Source organism: Bacillus rossius, chromosome 6 (assembly GCF_032445375.1).
Source record: "Bacillus rossius redtenbacheri isolate Brsri chromosome 6, Brsri_v3, whole genome shotgun sequence".
In the NCBI taxonomy this organism is placed as follows: domain Eukaryota; kingdom Metazoa; phylum Arthropoda; class Insecta; order Phasmatodea; family Bacillidae; genus Bacillus; species Bacillus rossius.
Window position 1 is genome coordinate 16,013,903 of NC_086334.1, and position 27,077 is coordinate 16,040,979.

The 27,077-nt window shown below is 38.1% G+C and overlaps 1 protein-coding gene across 5 annotated transcripts in view; it reads left to right on the forward strand.

Moving 5' to 3' along the window:
- The window catches only part of LOC134532710 (scoloptoxin SSD14-like), an 80,907-nt gene that overhangs the window by 50,340 nt on the left and 3,490 nt on the right, over positions 1 to 27,077 (forward strand). For all 5 annotated transcript variants that reach the window (XM_063369479.1, XM_063369477.1, XM_063369476.1 and 2 more), the window contains 6 exons: positions 11,316 to 11,552; positions 18,464 to 18,684; positions 19,772 to 19,964; positions 21,468 to 21,668; positions 23,295 to 23,544; positions 25,773 to 25,963. In XM_063369479.1, coding sequence (XP_063225549.1) covers positions 11,316 to 11,552; positions 18,464 to 18,684; positions 19,772 to 19,964; positions 21,468 to 21,668; positions 23,295 to 23,544; positions 25,773 to 25,963 — 1,293 coding nt within the window. The remainder of the gene's footprint in view (positions 1 to 11,315; positions 11,553 to 18,463; positions 18,685 to 19,771; positions 19,965 to 21,467; positions 21,669 to 23,294; positions 23,545 to 25,772; positions 25,964 to 27,077) is intronic.

Genomic DNA, 27,077 nt, shown 5'->3' on the forward strand with positions numbered 1-27,077 from the left:
TTTTTTAAACGTATTTGATGGTGTGCCTAGCAAGGGTTTATATTTTATTTTTTGTTATTAAATCCCTGTTTATTCCTCCCTTGCAGGAATAGTACATCGTATAATTTTTTTTTTCAGGCGAAAGTTGTAGACAATAATTTATGGTTTTACAATAAATATAGAACGAATTTGATAGTGTACATGGTACGGATATTATATATATATTTAAAATTCTACCCTCGGTTTTTTCATTTCCCCTTTAAAAAAATCTTATCAAAAACTGTTTCAGACAAAAATTTTTAAATGAATATTATAAGATTTACGAACAATTTGAACGGATTCAATGGTGAGATCAATAAGGTATTTATGAATTTATTTTTGTATTTTAACCCTTCTTTATCCACCCTTTGCAATAGTGGTTCGTCAAAAATAGTCTCAGACAAAGGTTTTAAATAAAAATCATAAGATTTATAAACAACTTGAACGGATTCGATGAGTGTGCCTACGAAGGGAGTTACGATTTTTTTTGTGTACTCCAACAGTTGTTTTGTTTTCCCACTCCGAGTGTTGTTTTTTTAAATTATATTTTCTGACCGCAAAGTTGCATGGGCGAGCGGCTAGCTTCGGAAGTGTTCGGGGCTGATCGGGTGTTCCCGTGCGCCCGGGCGCACGTGCCCCGATGGTGCGTGTGTGCGTGCGTGCGTGTGAGCGCGTGCGCACGGCTTGGTGTCTGCGCGGGGCGAGTCGACGCCCTCGTTAGAGGGCGAGCCAAGAGCACCGCGCGCCTCCCCTTCTCCTCCCCACGTCTATTCTTGGTGGACAGGTTGTTCCCCTTCTCGCTCGCCCACGCTCGCCAAGGCCACCTGCATCGAACATCCGACATCTTCCCGTCACGGCTGCAAGGGAAAATTGGCCGTAGAGTCGATGAAGTGGTAGAGGAGTAGCGCGGAGGAGAATTTTTTGTGACCAGCATCTGCGGTGCCTACAAACATGTGGCACGTTTGCTTGACGGCCTCCCTTCCTACCCAGAAAACACACCCAAAACCACTCAGTATAAACATAGTATGTTACAAAAATTTAAAATACTTTTTTTTGTGTACTAATTTTAACACTATGTGCAGAAACTTGAACTCGCCCTATATGTGTATCTACAGCTACTATACAAGAATGACTATTTTACGAACCTGGGAAGACTTTATTCGTGAATATTTGGATTTATCACAAACATTTAAAACCAAGTAGGTTTTCAAAACACCGGTACTCATGGCCGTGGAAGAATTTTTATTATATATTTATTTTTAACATGCCGTAGTTCTTTACAGACGAATCATGGACGTCATATGATGTACACATATACGTTTACACTAGCTGAGTTTTTATTGGCCCGTTCATCTGCCAGTGAATTCAATTTTAAAAAATAACCTTATTTCCCTATGTGAAACTATCGGCCCGTACCACGGCTGAGACCAAAAAATAAATTCAAATATGCTACTTTACATTTCCAGTTTCTTTGTAAAACAGGAAAATCGTAACCTAGCTCTAATAAAATTCAACACTGGAGGTACTAGTACTTCCGGCGGACTCCGCGGTTTGGTGCCCTAGTTTGGCATTCATCCTCGGAGTAAGCAGTTGTTGTGATGATAGCCCAGCTGCAGCTATAACTTCTCTCATCCTTAGATTGCAGTGTGCAGTTTAAATGGGCAGTTGCTGTCTCTCCCCAATGCACGATGTCTGCTATTAGCGCTGTTCTTGTTTCAGTGTGCTCTGTTGCCAGATATATCCAAAGATAACAAAGGTGTTAGACAAAATCTTTTAAACGCACAAAAGAAATGTTATTTTTAAAAGCAAAATTAGAAATGAGAATTATTAAAATACATTTTATTGTGTACTTCATTTAGAGCATCATATGATAATAATAAAAAAGTATGTATTTTAAGGAAAATATAACAGAAAGACGCCATCTTGGTTTCAACCGATTTTTTTTTCCGTATTTTTTTATTTCGTTAATATTAAAAACCGGGGACACGCCAAGGGTCTGGCGCGTAGACTGGCGTATATTGCGGAAACAGAGCAAACCTTTAAAACTGTTTTCACAGTTGTTCACAATATTTTTTTGTGCCCTACAAACATGGCTGAACGAAAAACGCCGTTTCCAGAGGGCTGATTATGAACACACATTTTGCGATAGATAATACGGTAAGCAACGATAGTCGTGGAGATACCCGCAAGAAGAATCTGGTTGTTTAAGAACAAAACATTTTTCATTAAACTCCGACTATTGATGACTTGACCACAGAATAAACAATTTATTCTGTGACTTGACTGTGTGTATCGTAATCGCTCATTTCGGACGGTATTTATCGCATTGGTGCTACGTTATGTGTGTACCACGTGTGTATCGTTGGTGGCGTGAAACGAGTAAGAGGTTAGCGATGTAATTTAACAATAATAAGTACTGAATAATGTGAAATTTTAGTGTCGCGATTTTCTGTTAACATAGCTGAGTGTGCTAGGAGCCAAACCTATTTACAATTAAGTTGAACGTAAACAGTATTTGAAGTTAGGAACTGTTACCGCAATACTTATATCTATGGTTTTATGTTTAGGCCTACTATGGCAAAAACAGGTATTGAAATTTGACGACCAAAACAATTATTTTACTCCATGTTTAAATTAAATAATTATTGAATAAAACACAGATAGTTTTAAATGCTTGGAACAAAAATTGTATTTAAAAATTAAAAAAAAATATATATTTAAATATCACTGAAACATATATTAACATATACATTAAATATTCAGTGGTTGTTTGCCTCTGACGTAACTGAATTTTACCGTGGCCTACAAGTCCCGCGGATGTTGGTTCGTAATCATCAAATACGGTACGTGTTCCGGTAGAGCATGGAGAATATACCGCATGTCTGCGTGAGTGTTCGTAAACAACCCGCAGGTATAGTAATGCATGCATGGCCACCCCCCCTCCCCCCCCCCCCGGCCGAGAAGGACGAGGCTGGTGTCACACAAAGCGTTTTTCTGCCGCTCGCTGGGGCTAAAACTTCCGCAGCGATTTATGGCTTAATATTCCTTCAATCAATATTCAATCGTATATAATGCAGGTCTTTAAAGAATGCACTAAGTAGATTTACCAAAATCCAACATGTAAACAATTATTGATCTAGATATCTAGAAGAAATAACCCGAGTAGAAAAAGGCAACCGCTCCGGGTCAACCCCATAGCGTGACGCAGGCCCAAAGCCGACGGGGAAGTTCATTTCGCCAGCCAGGAACGAATCGGACGTCTGTTCTGTTCGTCCCGCGTGTCGCAGTCACGCGTGCGCATGCGCGCCGCGATAAGATAACAAAGGCCAGAAGTCGGTTGGCTCAGCAGACGTTGCGTCACGCGGGCCCTGACACCAATAACGGCACGGGCGGGGCTAGGCGGCGCGTTGGGTACAGCCGCAACCATAGAGTCGTCACTACGTAGACCGGACTGTAGTCTTCAGCGCATTGTTGCAGTTTGTTTCTTTTATCATCATTGAAGGGCATCCGACAGAAGGACGGAACTCAACCTCTTTCATGGGGGAGGAAAGTCCACGCGGTCTTACAGTAATAAACAACAATAAAAAAAACACATATCTTGAAATAGTATGTGAGAATTAGTTAAAATGTTCCTTTAAGTACTGGTCCTTGCTTTGTGTTTATTTTTTATATATTTTTTTTTCGCTTCGGAAAGGGGCTTGGGGAGCAGATGCTTCCCCCTCGTCTAAGATACGCCCTTCTCATCATCTTCAAGGTACATTTTTTTATAGACAATGATATTGTTATTTACATTATTCTTGACATTTATCGTCTTTTCTAGTATTTTATGAAGGTTTGTCTCTCTGCATGGTTAGTATATGTTGCTTATGTTTGAAATTCCTTTGTTAAATTTGCATTGTAGGATTTTGGATGTGTATTACCTAGTATTTATAGCGCCAAACATTTACTCGTAGTTCCCCGCTAATGGATGGAGCAGGGCAGGCCCTCGTAGGAGTTGGCTGCCCTGCAAGAGTAACTTGCTTGTCGTTTCGGCTAGCCTGAAAAATGCTCGAGGTGTGCTTATGACAAAAAATACATGTTTCCCACTTGCGGAAAAAAAAAAAAAAGTCCGGGTGTGAACCCGCCAGGAGTTTTAAAGTCAGTTGTAGAGTTTACTTTGTTTCATTTTCATTAAAATAATTTATAATAAACTTATAAAAGGTTTGATCTTATTCTGCTTTTTTTTTTCCTTTCCGAAAACTCATGTTTTCATAAGAATTTGTTGTTTTTCGCCTCATTTCTTCTTCTATTCCTACTCCTCCTCACTGTCTAGTTCAACAGAAATGCTCTTACGAAGGTTTATATGGAAACTTAGACAAAAACGTGTAAAAAAATATCTGAAAATCCTGTGTGGATTTTGTAACCATATGCGTAGCAACTATATAATTGCTGATAAGCTTAAAGCTTTCTGTATTATCTGTTTATTTCGTGTAAATTTTTATCTTTTTCACGTGTAAGTTTATTAGCCTCGATTATTCTACGTTTCGGTTTCATAACAGGAAGACGTTTTACCTCTTCTTAAACCTAAGTGTTATCAGCTTTTAATCTTTTTTTCAGCACAGATAACATGACCTGTTACTCATTTTTATCTTGTTTGTATGTTTGTCTTATCTGATAAATGTACCTATTTTAAAATGTTTTACTTCTCGGATTGTAGGGGACGAATGCATTGCGTCTTTTTACAAAACTGTGATAATATATTTTCGGGATATACAACTCGAAAAGTCGCAATTTAAAGAAATTATAACTTAGATCTCAATAAAATTACGTAACTTATAAAGATCATAACTTAAAAACCCACAACATTGAACCACCATAACTCAGGAAATCTCATCTTGAAACTTCGTGACTAATCATCACAACCGTCAAAACTTTGAAACACATAACTTGGAACTGTCATAAGTTATAAACTCATAACTTAAGAACTATCACAAGTTATAACTGCATACCTTAGGCAAGCATAACTAAGACAATTTTTGCTTGTGTTTTTATGAGTTATGTTTTTTTTTTTTTTTTTATAATTTGTATGTTTCTAAGTTATTACAGCACCCCTACATTTTCCTTTTGGGAGTCTGTTACTCATAAAATTACAAATTACACTATATTCACTATAAGCATATATCTGCTTGGATAAAATTAAGGGTAAAATATCAAACTTTGGCAATCCAAGAAAAAAAAATGGCATTAGCTACTCTTTTACTAGTCACACAGATTCATGCAGTATGCAGGCATCGAAGTGATCATGTGGAGTAGGTGTTTCAAAGATGCTTTTTACAACCTGTGTTTAAAGGTGGCTAATCTTTTGTCACCTGGTCTAGTTCGTTCGAGAGCCTGCTTCTCGTGGCTGCAAAATATCCTGATAAACGTTTACATCAATTCACCCCAAAGTGAAGGGCAGCATGAAATGAAAACATTATGCTCCATAGTGTAAGAGCGGTTTAGAGATGATTGGGAAATATAAACTGTGTTGAATAACAGGATGTGTCTCGGATGTTACTCCAAAGTACTTAATTTTGTTTTGTTATGATGCCTGCATGGGAGTGGTAGAAATGATGCCCTTCCGCTGTTGTGTATTAACACATTGATAAGAAGCACAATCTGCGAAAAGTAAAAAAAAATATATATATATAATATATATATATATACGTTCATCCTTTTGTTACTTTTTATTACTGTACTAGCTAAGGCCCAGCATACGTTGCAATGCTTCTCTATTTTTTTTTTTTTAATTTGTTTCAAGTAAGTACACATATACAAAGCATCTCTCTCTATCTCTCCCCTTAAATATTTATTGAAGTGAAACTTCTAATGCGACTTCCAACAAGGTTGCGTTAAACGTGTAACGCTACAATGGAGGGGGTATGAAAGCACTGTTGTGTTAAACGTTCAACGCTCCTGGGGAGGGGGAATAGAAAGAGACAGAGCGAGAGTGAATGCGTGGCTCTCGAACGCATGCGCGTAGTATACCTGTTACAGGCCAGCGCGAGCGTTAGCAACGAGTAGCGTCCAATATTCCAAGCACATGCGCGTGGTATTCTTGCTATGCAGCGAAGTAAACAGTGTGAGCGTCGTGAAATTAGCTGAAATACGTACTTGTTCTATTTTATTGTTATATTTTAATTTATAACATTCATTATTTCATTTACTTGTTTTTTTAGTTTGATTTGATACAATATCATTTCACTAAAAATCAATGTCTACCCCTTTCTATTTTCATTTCCACATTACGAAGTTTCACTTCTTCCGCACGGAGGGACTCCACGCACTATTTTTATTTTTTTATAAAATCTTTATCTCTATAGCGGCGCGCACGGAAAACCACGCTTACATTTATTATACATATATTATAGTACATAAAAACATGCGCTATTCGAATGCAACGCTGGGTCAAAATTTCAAAGCGATCGGTTAAGAACTTTCGAATATTTTAGATTTTGAACGAACGCACATTACATTTTTTTTTATATATATATATGTAGATGACACCACTGATCCGCATGAGCTGGGTACGTGTTCTTGTGTGCCTGCAGCGATACAGGTGTCACCGAAAACCTGGAGCATGCTCGCTGTTGGCGCCTTCGGAACACACTCCCCTCTCCCAGTACTTCTCCCCCACAACTACGACACCCAGTGGGTCGGTAACTCTGAGTCCCGGGTGTCCGTCGTCGGAGGTCTTGCAACAGCCCACAGAGCGGACGTGCTTTTCTCTCGAAACTGTGTGGCGACGTTCATTTCTGTGTACGTGGCTGCACTGTTTTTTTTTGACGTGACAACGTCTAATAAATCGATGAACGCCGGCTGCACGCACGAAAAAGTGTCCCGTTACGCACATTGTCCCGTTACCGCTGTGTCCCGTTACGCTCATTGTACGCTTGCGCCGCATCTATCTCTCTTCCACTCGATTGGAAAAACCATCGATTTGACTTTTTCGAAGCACATTAAACTTGAAACACTCCCATTCGTTTCCTACTTTTCCTATCATCGTCCTATCCTTAACAGAATAAACCCAGATTGGAAGAAGTTAAATAGCAAACATGTATAAAAGTTATAGTTAAAATAATATGTTCGCTAAAGTAATAAACATATTTGAATTAATGAGTGCAAATAAAAGTAAATTTATCAATTAAATTGTAGATTTCATTTCAGTCTTTCTTTGTATCCATACAAAATAGTGATAATTCAATAAAAATTATTCAGTTTGATTTATTAAAGTATGCAATAATTTCATCAATGTTTTGTAATGACGTTGTCACGTTAAACTATCGTCCGTAAACCGACTTTACAGACAACCAATTTTTTTTTGTAAATGGAACAGAAATATTCAGGACAGATATCTGTAAATTTGTGCTTTTACACGAGAACCACTACATCACTACAAAATTAGAGTTCGCAGTAACACTGTTTCGGATTCTTACCCAGGCAATTTTTTTCTGTGTGTTGTCCCAGTACCTTTAAAAGTTAACTTATTTGTAAACCGTTCCCTGAATAGCTTTCCATTATTCACTGCTTACCTTAAAAAGCATAATTAAAAACAATATAAAGTCAAATTATTTAATATTAGATCATCTTTTCCGTGGTTTAAAACCAATATGCTTGAATGAAAAATCAATTAAAATATAAAATTATGCGCCAATTTTCGTAAGAAATACTCGGTATTATCTCAAAAAACGTGTTTCATTTATAAAATGTGTTATTCAAAGTTTAAATAACATTCCAAAGGAATCTTTTGTAAAAGTACAGAAATATTTTTTTCTGTGTGATGTTGAAATCACAATAGCGCGAAGGCGCGATGCGAAGATGGCGACGCGACAGCAAAATGTCGCGTTATTGTGAACATACGGTTTTTATCCGCACAACTAACAATGAACGGTCGTGCATAAAATGTTTCCTGTTGTTACGTGCACACCAAACATACGTCAGACATCAATGCTTGTAGGTTTTTTTTTTAAATATATACGAAAGTAATTTAATTCTAATTTAACATTCATTTGTAAAAAAAAAAAAAACTGTGCATAAACACATTGAAGAGATTTCTCAGGAAAATTAAGTAAAAAAAAAAGATTAAAAATATAATAATAATAATAATAATATGAATATGAATACCAATTCACCAGCTTAACCATCTTTCGAAAACAAAAATTCATACACGCATTTCAAAATTATATTTTGTCGCGTCCATCTTTTTTTTTTTTTTTTTTTTTTTTTTTTTTTTTTTTTTTTTTTTTTTTTTTTTAGCGCTGACGTTCATAGATGTGTCGAACGTGATTGGTTAAGGAATCTCGGCTTCGCCGCCGTCGCCGTGTTGTGATCCATGGTGGCAGCAGGGTGTCCACAAGGAAAAAATATTTCGTACCAATTTAGGTGAGAAAAAAGTACTAGATTTGAAAAAATAGTACTAAATTATAATTTGTTATAGTTTTAACAATTTAGGAAGTTATTATGACATTGCAATGCTCTAACTTAAATATTACACCACACACACATACATTCCATAATTTTTAAAAATAATTACGCTTAATAATAAAACATATTGGAGTTACTGTAATATTATATTAAAGAAAAAAGTACTAGATCTGAGCGTGAATGTACTCGACCACTAAAGAACTTATAAAAGTACTAGATCTAGTACGAAAGTACTAACTGTGGACACCCTGGGTGGCAGCCGATGCCGTGGGCAAGCGAGTTCCGGAAGCATGGCTCGTGCTTCGAGCTGACTGGCCAGACGCGTATCTCGGGTCGTGACCGGCCGGTTGCCGCGTCAGCCTTCAGCTCGAAACTCCCGCGTCAGTCACTGTCACGTGCTTAGAGCTTGCGAAAACAATCCGTACAGTGGCGGATACACGCAATTATTTCGGGAGGGGGTTTAAAAAAACTTATAAAACAAATTTTTTTTTGTGTTAAAAACACCTACGTTAACAACAAAGGTTTTGGACAGCTATATTATATTTCTCAACCTACATAACTAACTGCCTTTGTGATTTGTGGTCCTAACATCTCACCTTGCATTATTGAAAATAACACAAACTGCCGTCACCGAGATCTCTCATGTTTTTTTTTAACAACTTCAGGGAGGAAGGGGGAAGTGGAGATATATTCCCCCTACCCTCCATCCTTGCGTCCGCCACCTGGGTCTGTACGAGTTCAAATTTTACTGCACATATAAAACCAAATTTTTTTTATACGCCCTACCAATATTTCAAATTGCATTTATCATTCACAAAAAAAAAAATTACGTTTTGACTTAAAAAAATTCTTCTGCCCTTTAATAACAATGGTCTATTGGGAAATAAAGAATTTCACAGAGTAATGTTGAATAGTTGATAATTATGTTAAGTTTAGAAGGTCTGTCACGACCTTGCCTCCGATAAGAAACGTAAGACCCACATAAAAAATTAATTCGTTCGACTCGCGGAGAAAGGTGGCAGGTATGACACCTTACGACGTCTCATAGTGGTCCCAAATGCTGCTACACGCGACGAAATTTGTCCTTTAGTTAATCTATGATTCCATTAAGGTTTAACGTAATATTATGTGGCTTTTTAAATACAGAAGTGTGACATTACTCTGTTACTTGCTTTTTTTGGTAATAAAAATTATGTAATTTTAAAGCGGTATTTTGTAACTTTCAATATTAAGAAACGTTGTTTTATTGTATTAAGTAATTCTTTATTTGCTACAAAATCCTTTATTGAATTTTTTTTCCCGGACATTTCAAGAACGGTACATGGTAAGACATGTTTATTTCTACGTTTTTTTCCAACCCTCTGCAGCATTGGTTCGTATTTTCAAAAATTCTTTCAGATAAAAGTTTAAGGTAAACATTTATAAGATTAAAAATAGTTTTAACTGATTCTATGGTGAATTATATGAATAATATGAATTTTTTTTTGTCATACAACACGTTTTTTTCACCTCTTGCAGTTACGGGTGGTTGTATCAAAAATTTATTTATTAATTAGGTACTCCTGCGAGTTATACGTTCAAATGGATCCGAAAAAATGTGTAATTTTATGGGAGTTACAGAGATTTTTTTTTTTTCAAAAAAACTTTTCCATTTATACACCTATGTATGCACACAAATACACACATACACACAAACTTTTGAATTGAAAATTGTTTTTGGGTCTATGTACCATGAAACGAAAAGCTATAGCTATAAAACACTACCGGAAGTCGTATTATGGTAACAACGGCTACAACCTGAAACCGAACCTTTAGCCGACTTCCAAAGCGCATTTGATGCACTGGAACAGAAATATTCATGACAGATATCTGTAAATTTGTGCTTTTACACGAGAACCACTAGTGGGAATGCAATGCCCTAGGTTGCTTTTAAGAATCTTTACCGGGTGTTTCACATTAAAAAAATAATTTGAAAACACGGTTTTCACTCTGCTAAAAATACAGTTTAAAAATGAAATACGGAAACAGAACCACATTCTTAAATATTTTTCCTAACCAGACACCACTCGGATATCTTAAGCAGTTTTCAAATTGAGTGGTTTCTTCTGAAGCTCTGCACACGGTGTGTGTGTGTCCAGCAGGGACGTCGGAACGTTTTCATGAGTTGTGGGTGGGGGGGGGGGGGGCCGAAAAGAAGTATCACACTAACCTCAGTCCTAGAGCGGGGGTCCGGGCCCTCCCCCGGAAATTTTTGGAATTTTAGATGAAAAATTGTGCTATTTAATGAGTTTCCGAACCAAAATTTTAAATTTACCATTTCAAGAATTTGATGAAGTAGTATGTATTAAATATGGATTATAATGTCGTGGGTAGTGGGTGACAAATAACCTAACTCATGTGATCTACCCCTTAGCTTCGGTTTTGGAATTTAATGTCAATAGATATTTTTTTGGTTCCTTAACATGTGAACATTGTTATGGCTTGATACTCTGACAGTAGATGTAGTACAATTTCAATAAAATACCATCTATGAATTTGCAGTATATTGACAATCATAAATTTGATTTTATATTCAATGTGATCACTAATGCAACATTTGTAACTACTGGTTGAGAAAAATACTATTAGGACCAAACATTTATTCTGGGAAAAGGAGGGGGGCGAAATGCTACTCTCGTCCCCGTCCCCCCATGCATAACAGCACGGGGGCGACTCGCCCCTGCTGTCCCCCTGTTCCGACGTCCCTGGTGTCCAGGTAGGCGGGATGCTTGGTGAAAGAAACTGTTGGGGGGGGGGGGGGGTGGTAGAGTCCAGTGTCCAGTGTCCGGTGCGTGCAGAGACACGATTGCGTGCAGGCCCAAGCTGCAGAAGCGGCTGGTGCTGCTGATCGGAGTGGTGCTGCTGGTGAGCGCGGCGGCGGGCGTGGTGCAGCTCAGCTACAGCCTGTCCTCGTCGTCGTCTTCGGGGGCGGGCAGCCGCTCCCTCGAGCCGCCCGACCCGGAGCTGCCGCAGCCGCCGTCGCCGTCCGTCGAGCACCGCTTCCGCACCGCCGCCGTCTGCTCCGACGGCGCGCCCTGCTCCGCCGTCGGCAAGTGAGTCTCTCCCTCCCCCCCCCCCCCGCCACCCCTCCTCCCTCAGACTCCATCAACCATTCACAACGGTCGGACAACAATTACAACAATTAATAGGTTTTTTTTTTTCTTTTTTCTTTTTGTCATGGTACATGTTTTACAAGTTTATACAGACACACCAGCAGTTTCCTGCTCTTTTGCCAAATTTTTACATATTATTACTCCATTATTTACATAGCAGTGAGAATATTTACATCAACACCTTTGGTTTTCTCCCCTTCACAGGGTAAATTGCTATTGGGAAGTACATACTTTTCTCTCGTAAAGGGACGTCAGAATCTGCGACCGTAAGTTCGCGCCATCTCTCTCCTTTAAAGAAAGAATCATAAATTAAATTGCCGTAGATTCGCGTGTTACTAAAGAAGTGCTAACAATTCTCTAATTTCAGTTAAACATAGTATTTTTTTTTCCTAATAAATTGATTTTTTAAAAAAAACAAATTGTACAGCCTGTTTGGCTGGCTGTTTGAAAAAGGCCTACGTCGAACCCGTCTGTACTCGTCAAGTACGCCACAATGGCAAGAGAAGTACTCAAGGTCGCAATTACGCAACTGCGTACTTGAATTCTAACACTACTTAAATGCCCTTTCTGGTGTCTATTTATCTGTAAAAGAAAAAGGAAAATTGTTAAGTTTGTGAAAAATATCGAGTCGAAAATATCATCAAAACTACTTTTGTAAACTTGAATAATTACAAGTGAATTTTCACACGTTCACAAGTTGTTTACTTCTAAGCTACTACAAAAACCTGGATTATTGAATATTGTAGCTTATAAACTTGCAGATGACACTCTTTTAGTACTTATTTTCTACCTACTAAGTGTGTACTTATGTTTCAATTACAATTTTACTAATAATACTGCTAGTTTGGTCTATTTCTGTAACTTATAGGTTAATATATTAAAAAAATTTAGATGAAGTAGAAATTTGTTTTGTTGTTAAATCTTGTAACTAGTGTGGTTATGTTGGCGAATATTGTATTTTACAACTAACTACACACAAGAGCGTATGCAAAATTTCATTTCGCGGCGAAGGGTGTGTGTGTGTTACGGCACGTTTTTTGCCAACAATTTGCTTTAAAAATGTTTCCTTTTGTTGGCGAGAATATTTTTTTTTAGGATTTCTTAGGAATTCGGGGGTTTTAGGGTGGGGGGGGGGGGTGATGGTTATAATTTATATATAGCCTTGCAAAGAATTCGGACCACAAGGCCCATGCCCGTCGTGGGTTCGATCCTGGCACCACGGTAGGCATGTCTCAAAATTATGAGCACCGAGTTTCTGCCCGCGCTTTAACCAATCGGCGAAGCTGTTTGTAATTATTTAAAAATAACAAAGAAGCACGCGAATAGTTGAGGTTAAGAAGTACATAGTAAAAAATCCATTCAATTTTACAGTTTGTCGGGTATTACTGACGTATGTGCTATGACGTACGTTTAGTGGAAAACAAAAGCTCGTCGGGGGGCAGATTCGCGAGGAGCCGTGCGACGTCTGCATTCATTAGAGACGGTAACGCACAACAACAAAAATTAGGTACATTGTGAAAGAATTATCACTGCTTACTGTTAAAATCATGAGAAGAGATTCAAGAATTGAGCCTTGTGGAACTCCACGCGTTAATTTACTGTTTACTTTGTTATAACTCTAATCGTGTTAATAATACATACATGTTTTGTTTCATATATTTTAAATAAAAATATCAGCTTGTTTACTAACAGTGACATGTATATACCATACATATAACCTGTGTTTATACTTATTTAGTAAAAAAAGAATAAAACAAAATATTTGCTGAAAGGAATTAAATTTTAAAGTATACCAACATGTTTGTAAAAAAAAGTTCGCTCGTTAGCGTTGAACAACAACCGTTACTGATGCTGATTAAGTTGTGAGTAGGCTATGTGACGTAAGTCCTAGCTGCACAAGTGAGAGATAAGTGAGAGAAAACATTCTGGACGAGACCACGAGGACGCATTTCTTGAATTTTCCACGTCTTTCGTAGGACACATTTCCATTGCCAGTGTACGGTTGTGAAATATCTACGATTTTTATTTAAGATTTGTAAATCACTTCGATAATTATTTTTAAGATACGTGGCATTTTTTTTTTTTTTTTTTTTTTAACGGAACTCAATGCCAAGAGAAAAATAAAAAACAATTCGAGATTTTTCCCTTTGTATTAAAGCATGGTAGTTGAAACCGTCTTATCCGGAGAGCAGCGTTCCCGATCTCAGCCAATGAAACGCCAGGAAGATAAACCTGCGCGTGCGCAGTAGAGGTAGCCAGAAGCGTACCAGCGTAGAAGGCAACAAAGAAGGCGTTATAAAGCGCTAACGTTCCATTTAACGAACAGAAGAAAAGTTGTTGTCGTTCGATTACGTCGTGTATTTGGCTGCGCAGTAAATTCGTGTTTGTTTCAAGATGTCCGAAAATCATTTGGATGAATACGACCGTTACAACTTTGAGCATGATAAGCATATATTTTCGGGCCACAGCGGTAAGCAGCGTTCGAAGAAAGAAGCTAGTGAACACACGAACCATTTTGATCCCTCTGGACATAGTCGCAAGATAGTTACTAAACTGCAAAACAGCGAACAGAAGAAGAAGACTGAAAACAAAGTGAAGAATTAAATCATGTGTGCGTTGTTCCAAATGTGGACTACTCAAAACATTGACGTTTTTATGGCAGTGAAATTTTGGTTTAGTGATTCGGTTTATTCCAAGGACGGTTGCGGTGGAACTTTTTGAAGGGGCGAGAAGACTTTTTAAGTTAATTGTGCAAGTCTACAAATTCGCATCAGCGTTTTGGTACAATTTTTATTATAATTTTCAATGTTTGTAGTAATGGAAATGTGCATAGTGTGATTTTTATTGAAGTAGGTTTTATTAAATTTATCTGTGTTTGCACTAGCTGATCGGACATAAAACTATATTACTCATGTTATGAAATCTCAATGGGCTGTTACTTGGCGTATAAAGTAAATTAAACCCAATGTTTTTTTTTTAATTTTGTTATTTTTTTTCAAACTGCCCTTTAAGTGGAAATTTAAAAGGTTTGGTTAGTTTGCCATCGTTGAGTTTGACAGAAGTGTAAAGGAATGATGAATTTATAGCTGACATAATTTTTATAGGTATTTTATTTTACAAGTCATGAGAACTAATCTCGATTGTTTATGGCATTTAATTTTTTAAGTATCATCAAAACTACAACCGAAGTGTGATAATATTGTTCATAAACTTTTATCATAGGTGCAAGTTGATATCCAGCAGAGGGGCACTTTTATAAAAAGAAAATTAAAATCCAAAAACGAGTATAGTCAAAATGGCATTAGTACAAGTAGTTTACTGGTGTCATCAAAATCTGTCTGATATTGAAATGATCATACAAATATAACTTGATGGGTTTACAGAGAAATCATAAAAAAGTTGGTAAAGCAATTCACATACATATAAAGAATTATATATTTGGATGTACCACTCCTAGATAATTACCTTAGTGGCTTTAATTTTAGATGCATCTTTGTTACCAGGGTATATCCACATAGGGTTGTAACACACTGATTTAGTTAAATGTTAGAAATGAAATCTTTTTAAAACGAGTCTCATTAATATCTTTTAGTAAATATGAGTACTGTATTAAATTAGGTGTTTGCTCCAGACAATTTTAACCCAGTGAAATAGTACAGAATAGAGTTAACTTGTGATTTGTTGCAATGGCTTCACAAATTCTGATTCTAATTCTTGTACATATTTCATAATTAAAGTCTTGATGTATAGAAAATATTTATTTTGAATATAATATTGGGTTATATAATTAAAAAAACTTGTCTGGTTCTACATGTCATTGAAGTTGAATACGATACACTTGGTGTTTTTTTTATTATTTTATTAAGAATTTTGAAATATTGGCAAGTTTTACTGGTTTCTATCAGTATTACTGAACCATTTTATTTTAATGTAACTAGATACTTATATACATTTTATGCATACACATATTATGTAGTAATTAAAATATGTAATTATATTCAAATCCAGGTGGTAAATAGAAGACCTAAGAGATCCAGGTAACTTTCAGGGCTAGTGTAGCCTACCGGACGAATTCTGATATGGGTTCAAGATTTGCCCTAGTAATTTTTTTATACTTGATTACTATCGTGCCAGATTTATGGTAAATCACTTTGATTCTACCTTTGTTTCATGCAGAAGATTCATATGTGCATGTATATGCATATTTTGTTAACTTTTTCAATATTTATATTTTATTAAATTTATTAATGCCAGTCAAATATAAAGTGAACATTATTTTAAAAGTCTTTAAATTATGTTAAATAATGTTAGTTACATTAAATAGAACCTGCTAAACAATTGTAGAAATGGCAACATTTCTTTAACTTGAAGTATGCTAGAAAAAAAACAGATTAGATTCCATATATCTTTGTATCCAGTACGGGCAGTCCTTATGGTGTGTCTTCCAGGAACAAGAACTTGTATGTATTTACTTAGGCAATTTTGGACACAGTCTTTATGTATTATACTTTCCCCCTGGTTGGTTCAGAATAATTCAAGTTCACCCTTCATGTTGGATTAGTGCATTTTGACTTCTTTGTTTTATCGCAATACCTATACTTAAATGTTTCAATCTTTAACCATTATATGCAGTTTGTAAATAGTTGAGTAAATAATTTATATTTAACAAATTTTTTGCTAGACTCCTATGGTCACTCACCAGGAGTGAATTTCGTATTTCCCAACAGCTGAGCAGTACGTACAGTTAACTTCATATATTCTCATTTTTTAAATATTTCTTTCCAAATATCTGGAGTTAGCAAAAAAAAAAAGAGTGAAAATATCACTTGCCCTGCTGATTTATTTTATGGGAATCAGGATAAAAATGTTAACTTAAACTTTGTTGTATTCATAAAATTAGCTTTAACCTTTTCCTAGAAATTTAAAAATTGGATTTTTTTTTGCACCTTAATATAAACACTTTCTGATGCAATTGTACTTCATTTTACATCTGTGATTTGGGCAAGTGTATGTTTTTACTCAATAAGCTGATAGAATTGACATATGGTATGTAGTGAAACTTATTAGAGATGAAAATTCTGAATTTTTGATAGTGAAACATCTTATTTGATTGTGCATTGCAATCAATAAATGGCGGTTACCATGGACATTATCACACACTAATTCCCTTATTAAACTGAATCTCTTGTTTTCGTATTTCCTGCTATTATACACTTGCAAGTACATACATTGAACTCCCTTGTTTAATTAATACTTTTGAAGGACCACAAAAAAATTGGAAGATGCAGGTAAGTGTAATATAAGGTGATGTTGATTTATCATTACATTGTACTACAGTAGTGTGTGATAAAACCTGAAAATATAAAGAAGCTGTAACTATAATTATTGATATGTATTTCATATTGTTACATTTCAAGATACAACAATTTTGTGCAATTTAAAAGTAAACATTGTTAACCATAACCAGGGGTGTACGTAGATGGATAGGGAATGTATGTTCTTCCCCTCCCTGCCAATCCTAAAACAATCAATAAAAATGATATCCCCACCAACAAAAAAGGAAAGAATTTGAAATCAAATGGCAGGCAAAGGGGTTTTATCACCTCTAAAATTAAATTCTGCGTATACCCCTGGCTATAAAATCTAATCAAGGAGAGTTTAATAGGCTGTTAAGTAAATTAAAAAAATAAAAGAGAAAAAAAACAACCCTATACAATTTTTGTGAGTTTGCAACTATTTTTCTGCATTATAGTATGTAATTTGAATTAATGATCTCATGTTTTTGCCAATACTCGTGAACATATAAAATTAAACTGCCTTTAAAAAAAAGTTCCTGGCCTGGCAATGGGCCTGCCCACAGTAACACAAATGAAAAAGGCCAATAACAGTAGGTAAAGCTTCATAGGAATTTTTCAATGTGGTTGTAGCTTCCTTTATCAGGGTTTTTTGCTTGTTGCAAGTCCTGGAAAAGTAAGGTTACTGGAATGTTCACAAAAGTGGGTAAAGTTCCAAAATTAACAATAATGATGCTGGAACTAATGAAAAACATTATTTTCAGCATCCTTTTGCTAAACTGCAATTTTTGTTTTACACATCAGTTCAGTTTATATTTGCACAGAAATACAAATAGAGGGATCAGTGCTGAAATCAGTGTATTTCTGAGAATATATTTCATATTACATTCAGGGGCTTACACAGGGGGTGGACAAGGTTGATAGGATATAACCTGCCCTCTGACCACTGAAATCCTAAATATATCATTTCCATCAACAAAAGGAAATAATTTGAATGCAAACAGGTGGGCAAAGTGGATATATTCCCCCACCACCCCTCATCAATGTAATGAAATTCTGCATTTGGTTCTTATTATTATTTTACATGGAACACACACACACGTATATATAACATGACAAAAAGCTATTTTAAGTTTTACCTAAATTTGGCCAGATAGATTTTTTGTTGCGTGTTTTATATTTGGTCTTTTTATTTACGTTTGGTCGCTGATACGTCCTTTGCGACAAAAAAAAAAGCTGTAGGGGTTAAGAGGTCAAATTTTCATAAAAATTAAAAAAAAAAAAAGAAATAAAAAAAAATTAGAACCCCCAGGGCTTTTTTTTGCACTATATGTATTATCTAAATGGGTCTACCAACATTCTGTTAAGTTTGGCTAACCCTCTACAAGTCATCCTGTATAATCCTGATTTAAAATTCCTTAAAATGGTTCATGTATTAGTAGACTTTTTTTTTTGGTGTATTATTCACTGCAGTGCCTATTCTGTTGAATGTTGAAGTGGGGTGGGACTAAGCACAGAGCAACAATGTAATTGTGACGGTCGCCTCGCGATGCGCAGGGAGATACTGGAGAAGAACGGCTCGGTGGTGGACGCGGCCATCGCGACCATGTTCTGCAACGGCATCGTGACCAGCCAGAGTATGGGGCTGGGCGGGGGCTTCCTCATGACGCTGTACCTGCGGGGCAGCCAGACCGCGGAGACCCTGGACGCCCGGGAGTCCGCCCCCGCCGCCGCCACGGCTGACATGTTCCGAGGCAGGCCAGAGTCGTCCCAGACGGGTGAGTGAGCCGGAGGCTGGTTCAGGGGCGGTGCGAGGTGATCGTCGTTAGTGGGCCCGTCTGGTCAGGGGTGTATTAGTGTCGCCGAGGCGGGACGATGATTGCGATGCCCGCTGGGGCTTCAAGCGCAAGGCTGTGGACTTGTGTGCTGGCTTCTCGTCTTGCATTGGGCAGCTGTGAGATTTCAGCCGGTAACCATCAAATTATACAGGAAGAGTCTGAATTTGACCTACGTACTTCGTTCGGCTGCTGGTTTATCACGACAAAATAAGTTGAAAATTATTACATGACTCAGTGCTCTCCAGTGCTGGTAGTTCCCAATGCTTGGAAGTTGGTGTTGAACAACATTTTTATTGTAAACAATAGGGTATTTAAGATGGAACACAATAGTGTCTGGATTGTGTTTCAACTGAATTAAGTTATACAACCACCACAAATTTTGTCACTGTCACAAACGTATGTCATTGAAATAATTGACATGTCACAAAAGTATGTGGGTGTTAAAGGTATTATCTGCCATTATTATTAAATTGAAATAATTTTAGGACAGGCTACAAAATTTTCGGGATCTTGTAAAACTTCATTCAGTTACAAATAATTCAGACTCTCAGCGTCCCATCTTAAATACTTTCTCTATTATTTACAATAAAAAATTTTCAGCTCCAACTAACCTTGGGAAGCACTTTAGACCATGAGTGAAGTATTTTTTTAAAACTTCTTTCGTTGTGATGAACCATCAATTAAAGTTTGTTGCTCGAACTCCAGACTTCTTCTTGGGTCCGTAAAAATTATATGTCATCTTTAAGATTAACCGTCCTCATTAATAAGTTGTTTTGAGTTCATACGCCTCCTTGATTTCCTTTTAAGATCTATAAATTGATGTTTTATTCCTTAAGGACCCTTCAATGTCCTGTGGATCCTATAGAACTCCTTCTTAAGCCCAGACATGAAGTGGTTGGGCAAGATGACGAGCCTCAGGTGTCACGGGAACAGCGCGACTCGTGGTGCGAGCGACCAGGTGACTCGAGGTCTGCAGTGGGCGCAAGGCTCCAGGGCTCCAGAGGTGTCTCGCCGCTCTGCCGTTCAGGTCCGCTGGCCATCGGGGTGCCCGGCGAGCTGAAGGGCTACTGGGAGGCCCACAAGAGACACGGCCGGCTGGAGTGGGCGGCGCTGGTCGAGCCGACCATCAGGATCTGCGAGCAGGGCTACAACATGACCAAGCACGTGCAGGACACCTTGGAAATCCGGGCCGAGAGCATATTCAACTCTTCCACCCTCAGGTACTCTTCCGGCCCGGGGGGTCCGCGTCCGGAGAAAACTTTAAAACTGATTCGTGGCCAGGGCTGTCGAGAAAAACAAAGGCGTCTGGGGACGAACAGTTTTGTCTGGCCCCCTCCTTGTTATTTAATGTACAATTTTTTGAAACTTCAAAAATAAAAAATAAAAAAAATAAAGATTTTAAATGTTACTATAGCCGTAACTGTATATAAATGATACATGCATATTGTTTTTTTTAAGGTTTCCAACAGATTCTGTCAACAACAGCTTGTAATTTTCGTTCTGTCAGAATAAACCCTAGCTTTAAAAAAATCTTGAAACTATGCCTGTGCCCCGGTATTTGGCTATCCTGTCTCCCCCATCTCAGCGACCCTGTCCGTAGCCACAGGATTGCATCCAAGCTTTTAATAATTATGTTTGTATCTTAGGATTTCTCACTGTAAAGTACAGATGGCACTTTTGAAACCTGATTTCTTTAGTTCGGCACATTCTATAATCTGGCATCAATCAGACTGCTCTTGTTGGAGTTTTTTTAGGGTGGATTTGCGCACTTGTTGATTTTGACTGCTGCATGTTATGAATAGTAATAGCAGGCTTCCTGCATACAGGGAAAATCTGGAAAACAGAGAAATCCCAGGGAATTGAAAAGTTGTCTTCAAAACTTGGAAAAAACAGGGAAATTGACAAAATGTTAATTACCAAACTGGGTTAGTAATTTTTTAATACTGCAATGTTTCTTTGCTGTCCTAAAAACCTCAATCTGTACTTCATCACAAATCTGTTATCAATTAACATAACTAATAAACCAACCTAGTGTTTGTTGATTTAATAATTTGAAGCATAATCAAATGTCGATAGTCATTCACATAGTTACAATCAATAATGTATTGTTTAAAAAGTTGGATTTAATATAGTGGTTTTATTTAACAGACTGGCATTGTTGATTGTGTAGCATAATTTTTTTAGGCAGCCTCTGTTTTCCCATTCTCTGGACATGTCCATACCATCTCATTATTGGTTTTTCCATGATCTCATTTAAGTCTTATACTCTCGCTCTTATTTGCACCATTTCATTCCTGATCCTATCTCGCCTTGCGACTACCGAAATACATACTCATAAACTACATTCCTATTGCTCTGATCCTCCCAGCATCTCTCTTACCTACAGTTCCAAGTCCCAGCCTCGTAAGTGACTACAGGGACATAGTAAGTATCATACAACACTGTTTGCATTTTAATGGCACCTCCATCTTTCGTACCAAATCCCTCACACACATGCAGAATATATCTCCTTGTTATCTCCTTACAATTTTTTTCCCTCCAATACACTTCCTAGATACTTGAAGGTTTCTACCGGTTTCAACTTACCATTTGATTCAACGCATTTCCTTACTACATGTTTGTTTCTCATCACGACCCATCACCAATGTGCCACGGTGCAAAGGTGTACGAGAACTTGGAAGTAGTGGTGCGGTGAAGGGAGGGCTGTTGTTGCTGCGTCGCAGGGCCATGTTCGTGGACCCGGCGACGGGAAAGTTGAAGCGGCAGGGGTCGCTGATCCGGCCGGGGAAGATCTGCTCCACCCTGCGGGCCGTCGCGGAGCGCGGGGGAGACGACCTGTACACCGGCGCCCTGGCCAAGACGCTCGCCGAGGACATAGCAAGCATGGGGGGCATCATCACGGAGGACGACCTGCGCGACTACACGTGAGTCGGTGTCGCTGGGAGGGGGAACGTTTTGTTTCAGCGAGGGAGAAACAGCAACGCTCACTCGATGGAACATGCAAGTCTGGTAGATGATTCCGACAGTTTTTAGGTACGGCAGCCAATTAAAAGTTAACTGTAGTATGTTTATTCATCAGAATTTAGCATATTTTAGGCGATATATGTTTTTGCTGGAGTATACTTTCACCATAAGGCTGTTGGGCGGGAGGGGGAGAACCATGAAATGTAACAATTTGTACGTTCTGCCTCAGTACTTACTATTTCTCAACAAACTCGTTCCAGGGGAGGATTCTTCAATGAAGTTTGTAGAAGCTTATGATCACCGCACCAGCATGCAGTCCAGCGACACTGTCGTCACCGTGGACTAAGTAGGCATGACTGCACAGCAAAAAAAAAAATATTTGTTGCCCCAACATAGAACTGCTTATTTAACATTAGAACTGTCCAGACCTCATGTCATGGCGGATGGTGCTAGCATATTTTTTGAGATTATAAAATATTGTCTCACTTTGTATGTCTTGGAATCAATGCAGTACATTTTTGATATTGTGATCCTCTAGTCCAAAATGACCACCGTCAAAATACAATTTTGGATTTTATAATATTAACACAATTGTCTGTTGGGAGTACCAGGTACTGTTTGTAAACGAATGAACTTGTCATTTGTTAAAGCAGCTGTTTTTGGCAGCTCTATTGCTATATTGTGAGCCATGGTTGAGTATAGGTAGTTCTGAAGACAAAATTCAGTCCATTGGGGTGAGAGACACTGTTCGGTTGTGCACCACCAGAGCAGTATGGCAGTGCTGTAATCCTGGTTACTACCCAGCAAACCAGTAATTTTGTTTGTTTAATAATATACCCTACCCTTTCCCAACCGTGCTTCAATAATAGTTTGAAGGTCCCGCCTATTTGGACAGCCACACAGTGTGCAGAGCTTCAGAAAAAAACTACACGTTTTGAAAACTGCTCAAGATATTTGAGTAGTTTCTGGTTACAAAAAGTATTTAAATATATATGGAGGGCAGATGAGTAGTTCTGTTTTCCGTATTTCGTTCTTTTTTTAAACTGTTATCTGTAGAAGAGAGAAAATGTCTACAACTCGTGTGTTCAAAATAATTGTTTGACATTAAACACTCAGTACAGACTCCTGAAAGAACTCAGGGACCTGCATTACACCTTTATCTTCATTGGTCCGCCATATGATGTTGTGGCTATTGCTCAAATTTCATAGTTGCCCGATGCACGACGATAAGTCTGCGCGCCACTTCACGGCCTTGCTGGGGGAACCAGCGAGCGTCACACTTATCATCCCGTCTCACTAACACAAATACTCCCCTCACTAGCGGGCCTCTTTAAGTTTCTCCACTTGCACTGTCACACCGCTTTTTTCCAATGCTTTCTATGTGTCCGTTGTTTTTCGTGTGCCCTACCAACCATGCTGTTCTTGTTTCGAGATGTGCCCTTTGGCCACATTTGCAGCCATGGCACCATATGGCCCTGAACACGCATCCTACTCCAACCACTCTTGGCTGCTAACATGCGTGCCGAAGGGCCTCTTGGAACCCTGGCGTAGCGGGATCCGGGTGGTGACGCCGACGTGTGCCGCAGGGTGCAGTGGCAGGAGCCGGTGAAGGTGACCTTGAGGGACGGGGAGCGGCTGTTCAGCGTGCCGCCCCCGGGCAGCGGCGTGCTGCTGGCCTTCATCCTGAACATTCTGGACGGCTACAACTTCACGCGGGATGACCTTGGCTCGGTGGCCGCCACCACCACCACCTACCAGCGCGTGATCGAGGCCTTCAAGTACGCGTACGCCCGCAGGACTGAGCTGGGGGACCCGCGATACGTCAACGTCGACGACGTGAGTCCCGCTCCTCCTCGCCTGCAGCTGGGACCGCCGTGTGCCTTTGTGAAGATACCTGTCGGCTGCCTGTTTGCCAAACATTGTGACCCTCACTTTCTGTCAATTTTTTTTTACTTTTTGTATATGTTTTTCATGTCTTTTCCCGTCCAAGCGATTTCTGTATCCAATATAATTCCCACAATAGCAAAGCTCTTAACTTATTTGGTTTAATAAGTTGATTGGCAATCCTCACATCTCCTGAGTGAAAAATTATATTGGCATTAACACTATTTTCACATTGTTTCAACCATAATAGTAAAGTTCGAGTCACAAGTTATGTTTTTGTCTCTTATGTTAAATTGGTATTTAGGGAGTTATCAGGGTTCATACACATCCTTTATATCCATAAAAGTCCTTAATTTGTCTTTAATTGAATAAGGGCCCTTAAAATACCTTATTTTTTATATTTCACTAAGAATTCTTTAAACTCCTTAATCAAGACTAATAGCGGACAATGAATGGCTGAATGCAGGTATGTTGTTAATGTTAGGTACCATTAGCATTATTTTTAAGTTTATATATGGCTTCAATGAGTTAGTCATTTGTGTTAAGTAAAGTAAAATATAACTATCATTTATACATATTTATGATATGTAGCTTGTAGCGATTTGAAAAGCGCGCGTCATCGCGGGCCTCCGGCACTTCGCTCCCCTCATCCTTCTCCCTCCTTTTCTCCCCCTCCTAGTGTTTGTTCAATTTGTACTCGTTTCCCCCACCCTTTCAATATGCGCATGCGCGCGCTGCGGCGCGAGTTTATAAAACCAGCTGCAGACATGATGAGGGCCTTCTTCTACTGGTAGCCTTTGTGAGGCTTGGTTGTCAGCAGTAGCTGACCAGTTGTTAATTTCACTAGCATGTAGTCCGAGAGCTTCGACTTAGTCTTCGTGCGTGTGCGACCTCAGGGGAGAAATGTAAGTTGGTTCCAGTCGTCAGTGAGGCGGTGGCCCTCACCCTAATGTAGAATCAGTATTGTTTAAATTTGTTCTGTCTAAATTCCTTTTCGGCCGCCACCATCAAAAAGTTGTTTGGATTTCTGCTTTAAATTTAAATTTAACTTAACTTGCGTTTTTCTGTTTGTAACTGTCTCCCCCTGAGACGTCGTCGCACGTATTTGTTTGGTACTGCTTTTTAAAGAATAATGTAACTTCTTTCTTTCGTGTACCTGCACTTTGCAGTAGTTTTGTAAATGTAACTTTTTTTTGTAATATAACTTCAGACAAGGAAATTATGTCCCTTTTTGACGATCGTTGATTGGATCGTTCACTGTGTAGCCGGCTTACCCATGCAAATTATAATTGTCAACTAACTCGTTTTGTCAGAAATGTTAACGTAATATTTATTATGTATTAATATTGAATTTGTTCTTGCGTTAAACGTAACTGTATCTGAATATTAACGTAATATTGATTATGAATTAATATTGAATTTGAATAAAATGTCTGTGTACCTGAAACCTTTAACCTTGATTACCCAACTGCTCCATTCACGTAATCTGCAGTCCTAGCCAGGCTCTGGTCTTCCTTCAATCCCTAATAGGCCCCCACCTATTACAAGCTTGTAAAATTATTTTATTCCCATTGGATTCTGGAAAATTGAGTAGGTGTAAAGGCCTTCGAAGTCAAGGAAAATTGTGTGGTTTAGTGAATTAACTAATAAAAAATAATTGATAGTAACTTTAATACACATTTTTCATGGGTTAGATAAAGTTGACTATTTTAAAAATACTGTAAAATTGTTTGACAATTTTTTTAGGTTATAATTACTTCATTAAAAGTACTATAAAATTAGTAAGGACAGTTGTTCAGGTTAAAATTCAGACAATTAATTTTTTTTAACTATTCAAATAAAAAAAAAAGCCCCATTGCAAAATAATATAGTATCATTATAACATACTTAAAAATACACTTTTTGGAAATTTTTAGACATTTTTCCCTTTAAAAACAGCTGTCTTTTCCATCAAGTACTTTTTTATAACTCCATTAAATGGTCAAAAAAATGTCAAACAAAAAAATATAATGTTATATAATTTATATAAGCATAGATGATTTGTGTGAAATTTACCAGAGTGATGGGTGGTATTCAAACTAGGATCCCTCAAATACCAGTCAAACGTGTACCGTTGCGGCACTTAACTCTGTGATGGTGAATCAGTATTAATGATCAACATTTTGTGTTCTTTTTTCCAGTTGATCCGTAACTTGACATCGCAGGAGTACGCTGCTTTAATACGGAAGAAAATCCAGGACAATGCCACGATGGATGATGCATCCAAGTATGGAGCTGTGTACTACAATCAAGATGACCATGGCACTTCGCACATTTCTATAATTGCTCCCAACGGTGATGCAGTGTCTGTTACAAGTACAGTAAACATTTAGTAAGTGTTTTAATCATACAATGATTTAGCATAACAATTTTTTCTTTGAACAGTGGTGTCTACGATTTTGTGGTGAGATTTTTGTGAACCCACTTATGATTTCTGTTTCTCTGATCCCACTATTTTAGCTCATGGAGCACAGAAACTTGAAGGCAGTCATTTTTTCTGTAGTAATAATATCATACCAAAATCATTCAGACATATTTCTATAGTATTTTTTTCTTTGAGATTGTCAGTAGTTTATTTGTAGTTTTGAATTGACCATACATGTTAAATTTACACTATAATTGGTTTAGAATCATAATAGACAAATCCATTTTAATTTGTCACTTATGCAGTCATTTGTTTTTTTTCTAAGTCCACTATAACCAGACTGCACTCCTCTCCTGTCATGCCTTGTCTGCCACCCCCCTCCTCCACTTCCTCCCCAGTCGCCTCTCTGCATGTGCAGATGGTAGGTTGTGTTGGTTCCCCCCCCTCCCCCCCCCCCCCCCCCCCCCGCTGCTACAGGCCGGTCTTCACTTCTACTCACCTATGTGCTAGACTAAGTCCGTTGCTTGATCTGGTGGGGGGGTGTTTGTTAGGATCATCTTACCAGGCATGGCCTCAAGGTATGTTGGGTATGTTCGTTTGTTTCTTTGATTGCGTGCATTGTGGTTGCACATTAACTTTACTTCCTAATGTTCCCTTTGTTCTCATTCACCTTTCGGCCACAACCTTTCTAAATTATGGTTCGGTATAGACGTTTTGTGTGGGTTGTGGCACTGTACTTTTGACCCATTTGTCCTATGGAACACCCGTAAGGCCACGCTGGGTCAGGTTAGTTTCATGTGCCTTTTCATAACCTTGTGTTTAAATGCTTTTCCTTTCTTGAAGGTTATGGGCACCTGCTTGGCCCGAGCTTGTTTCTCACATGTTTTTATGTATTTTGTGTTTCGTATTAACAAGTCATTTGCCCGGTCTTAACTTCAATTTAGAGTGGTTACGTAAGTCCAGAATAAACATTTACTAGAAACTTGAAATACAGTCCCAAGTTCTGTTTTTAAGAATTTGGTGGGAAGCTTTTTCTAAACAAATATTTTTCGTTACAATCTAAATATTAGAGGTGCGAGGC